Here is a 3,598-nt window from a genome sequence, read left to right as displayed (position 1 = left end):
GGTGGGGGGCGGGGGGCGGGGCCCAGGGCGCTGGTTCTGAGTGTCAGTGACCGCAGGGGTGCGGGGCAGGGGACGCGTCTGAGAGGAGCCGTGCGGGAGGGTCTGTGCTGAAAACCCGGCCCATCCGCTTCAGTTTCCAACATTAATGTAATTGGAGGCCTCTGACGGGAATCAGCGCGGTGGCCCTCGGGCCTCGCTTTATGGGGCAAGAAACCGCGTCCCCAGACGAGAAACTGCTGGGCCCGGAGCACTGGGCTGTGGCTGCGGGGACGGGCAGCGCATGGCGGGGACCAGACCCTGTGCTCACCACCGCCGCGCGCCCCTGGGAGTGGCCACCGGTTCCTTCCGAGGCCTTTGGCGGCCACTCGGAACGTCCTAGCAATGCCGCTCCCAGGCGAGCAGGGATGCTCCATAGCTTCTCTGCAAGTTAACAGCTGTGCTCTGATTCACCGCCTGACGGGCACGCAGCCTCGCCCGCTGCTCATCAGCCCTCGGTCATGGCAGGAAGCCAGTGTCAGGCCCCGGGGCTCTGTGGGAACCCGATGTCTGTCCCCTGCATGGGGGTGGCTGGCCGAGGAACAGGTTGTAAAGTTACCACCCCGTGGGAGGCCACAGGGAGCGGAACGTGTCTGTTAGCTGAACTCACAGCCGAATGTGTGAGAGGGTGACTAGGAAAGTGCCACTGTGAGGAGCGGCAAACATGAAGGCCTGTGACCCCTGAATGAGAGCACAGCAGCCGAATGGGGGGAACAGGGGCCCTCAGTCCCCGCTGTGCCTCTCCCTCCTGTCCCCCCACCAGGTCTCCTCGGGGCTCGAGAGAGGAGGGTTCACCTTCCAAGGGGACGTCCGTGGGGAAGACTTCGGGAAATTCAAGCTCGAGAGGCAAGGTGAGCTGCGGGCTGCTTTCCAAGGAGACGCCGGGTGGCCTTCGCGGGGCTGTGCTGAGAAATCAGGAGAAAGGCCAGGACCCCTGAAGGGCAAAACCAAAGGGAACCACGGGCGTGTGTTAGAGCCGAGTGAGCACCAACGAGACAGTGCCCAGCGGGGGTGCAGTGAGGACACAGGTGTGGCATTCATGTCCTCGCTGCGTGGAGAGGTTCAAAACGGGGAGAGAGGAAGGTAACACTCATTCAAAGAATCCATCAAACTGCGTCACCAAGAAAATTGTAAGTCAGAGTAACTAGAAGCCACCAAAGAGCAACGAAAAGTATATACTACAGACGCAGAGAGGGGAGGGAAGGGGGGGTAGTGAGCAAATGGCAAAGGCTTCAGACGTGTGGGGGGTAAGAGAGGCCCTCGGTGTTTGCCGTGGGAGCTGTGATGGGTAGATTCGGACAATTTGGCAAAACTCTTTCATCCGGCAATTCTATCTTTATTTTATTTTATTTTTTTCTGCTTAGCCATTTCGTACAGAAGGAGGACACAAACAAATCCTCCCCCTTCAGATCAGGGCCATGTTAACCTATCCCAGTGGTCGGCAAACTCATTAGTCAACAGAGCCAAATATCAACAGGACAACGATTGAAATTTCTTTTGAGAGCCAAATTTTTTTTAACTTGAACTATATAGGTAGGTACATTGTTATTAACTTAATTAGGGTACTCCTAAGCTGGCCTTTGCTAAAAACGTCCTCAATCTGATTGAGGTACGTTCGCTGAGGCCGACCCCTTCCAACTCTCCCATCCACACTCGTCTTGTATACTTGTTTCGTCTACCTCCGTTCCGAAAATCGACTTCTGCGCATGGGCCACGAAGTTTCAATCGCACTGAACGTGTGCGCCCGCACGTGGTATTTTGTGGAAGAGCGACACTCGAGGGGCCAAAGAGCCATGGTTTGCCGACCACTGACCTATCCCATAAGAGCAATTCTATCTTTAGAATTTTTAAAAATCCTCACCCAAGAATATGTTTTTATTGATTTTTAGAGAGAAGGGAAGGGGCGGGGAAGGGGCGGGGGAGAGAAACATCAGTTGGCTGCCTCCCTTCCTGCCCTGACCGAGAGCAAACCCGCAACCTTGGGGTGCAGGGGGCGGAACTCCAACCAGCCGAGCCGCCCGGCCAGGGCGTCCTCAGCATCTGTAACAGACATGGGTCAGAGCCGTCCTCTGCCTGCTCAGGAGAGTCTGACGGGAGCTTCTAATAGTTGAGATGAGAGTAACCTCCAACAGGGCACACACATCTGTCACGAAGGAATCGCCTCAACACGCGATCGTGTGGTGTGTTAGACGAAGCAGAAAGCAGTGATTTCATTCCGGGGACTTCATTACGGCCACGAGGGCTGTACACTGACGCGGAAAGACGCCCGGGACGTATGTGAGGGAACGCTCACTGGAGACGGACAGACAGACGGGCCCTCGTCCGTTCTCGATCCCTTCTCTGCTGCTCGAGTGTTACCTTGGGAGTTACAGGGGGGAAAACCCGCTGTTCTCGCATCCAGGGGAGCCCAGTGCTGCTCCTCCAGCTGCAGGCTCCCTGGGGAAGCGGTTCCCGGGGTGGGAAGATGAGGCGACGGTGCAAGCATTTGCTTGGCGCCCAAGCTCTGTCCACAGGACAGCCCGCCGTCACTCCCGCTGCTGCTGACACAGAAGAGGGCGCGCACTTTCCTAATGAATCGCGCCGCGCGTTCTCTGAATAGCAGCAGCCGCCGTAGATGTGCCATGTGAGCCTGGTCTTGGGCTAGAGGAGAGCACGGCCATTAGGCCTGGGAGCACAGCGCCTCCCTGAGGCACGTGGCGGTACTACCTCGTGATGCTGTCACGGATGAATTCCTTGTCACTCGTGAGATCTTTATCAAGCTGAGGGATTCCCAAGGGAAGGCACCAACCTGCATATCATCACACTTTTAAAAAAACCCAATCAACAAGGTTAATTAACCATAAAGTACTGCAATTCCCCCCCTCCCCCATTCCAGACTCGGTACGCGATGCTGTGCAAGCTGGGCCACTGTATGGTTAGGTGGTGGAGTAGAGCAGAAGCCTTAGCTACGGAGGCGTTAGAGCTGCGTGTGTTAGCAGTGTGGGCACATTCTCTCTGGCTCTAACCGGACGTGTCATTAGCTGCCCTCCTCCCGCCCTGGGGCACCTGCCCCCTCACTTCCTCCCAGGCCGGCCCCCCGGACCCTGTAGGTGTCGGAGCTCAGTCATCAGATGACCCGACCTGGACTCTCCCTTCGCTCCGGCCACTTCCCTCTGCGTGTCCCCAGGGCATTCTAACCTAACAGAACACCAGCTCGACTTAATACGTAACCTCCATTCTCATGTGAGACGAGCTTATGGTCAGGAAAAGCGATGTGCTTCACGGAATGATCTGAACCGCAGGCGAGTCTCCCACTCAACGAACTAGGAACATCTGTGTGTGAGGATTGATTGAAAAACGTCCGTTCAGTTCAGAGTGAGGGCCAAGCCCTGTTTTATGGACAAAACGAACGACCTTTTAATTGTCTCCAGCCAGTAGATGGACCGGAAAGGGGATTGTCATAAAGGGACACTGAACCAAGGCGGCCTGAAGGACACGTCTCATACGAAGACTCAGTAGCACTAAATGTCGCATCTCCTGTTGGGCGAGGCGGGGCTTCTGAGACCCCTCCCCCACTCCCCCT

At 56.4% G+C, this 3,598-nt stretch overlaps 1 protein-coding gene across 1 annotated transcript in view; it reads left to right on the top strand.

Moving 5' to 3' along the window:
• The window catches only part of CSMD1 (CUB and Sushi multiple domains 1), a gene marked incomplete at its 5' end in the record, with an annotated part of 650,642 nt that overhangs the window by 631,387 nt on the left and 15,657 nt on the right, over positions 1-3,598 (top strand). Inside the window, one exon of the mRNA XM_014528690.1 lies at positions 800-887. Within this exon, the coding sequence (XP_014384176.1) occupies positions 800-887 (88 nt within the window). The remainder of the gene's footprint in view (positions 1-799; positions 888-3,598) is intronic.

The sequence above is a fragment of the Myotis brandtii genome, unplaced genomic scaffold (genome assembly GCF_000412655.1).
Source record: "Myotis brandtii unplaced genomic scaffold, ASM41265v1 scaffold646, whole genome shotgun sequence".
Lineage (NCBI taxonomy): Eukaryota > Metazoa > Chordata > Mammalia > Chiroptera > Vespertilionidae > Myotis > Myotis brandtii.
The sequence above is the reverse complement of the archived record's forward strand: the minus strand, read 5'-3'. Positions and strand labels throughout refer to the sequence as shown.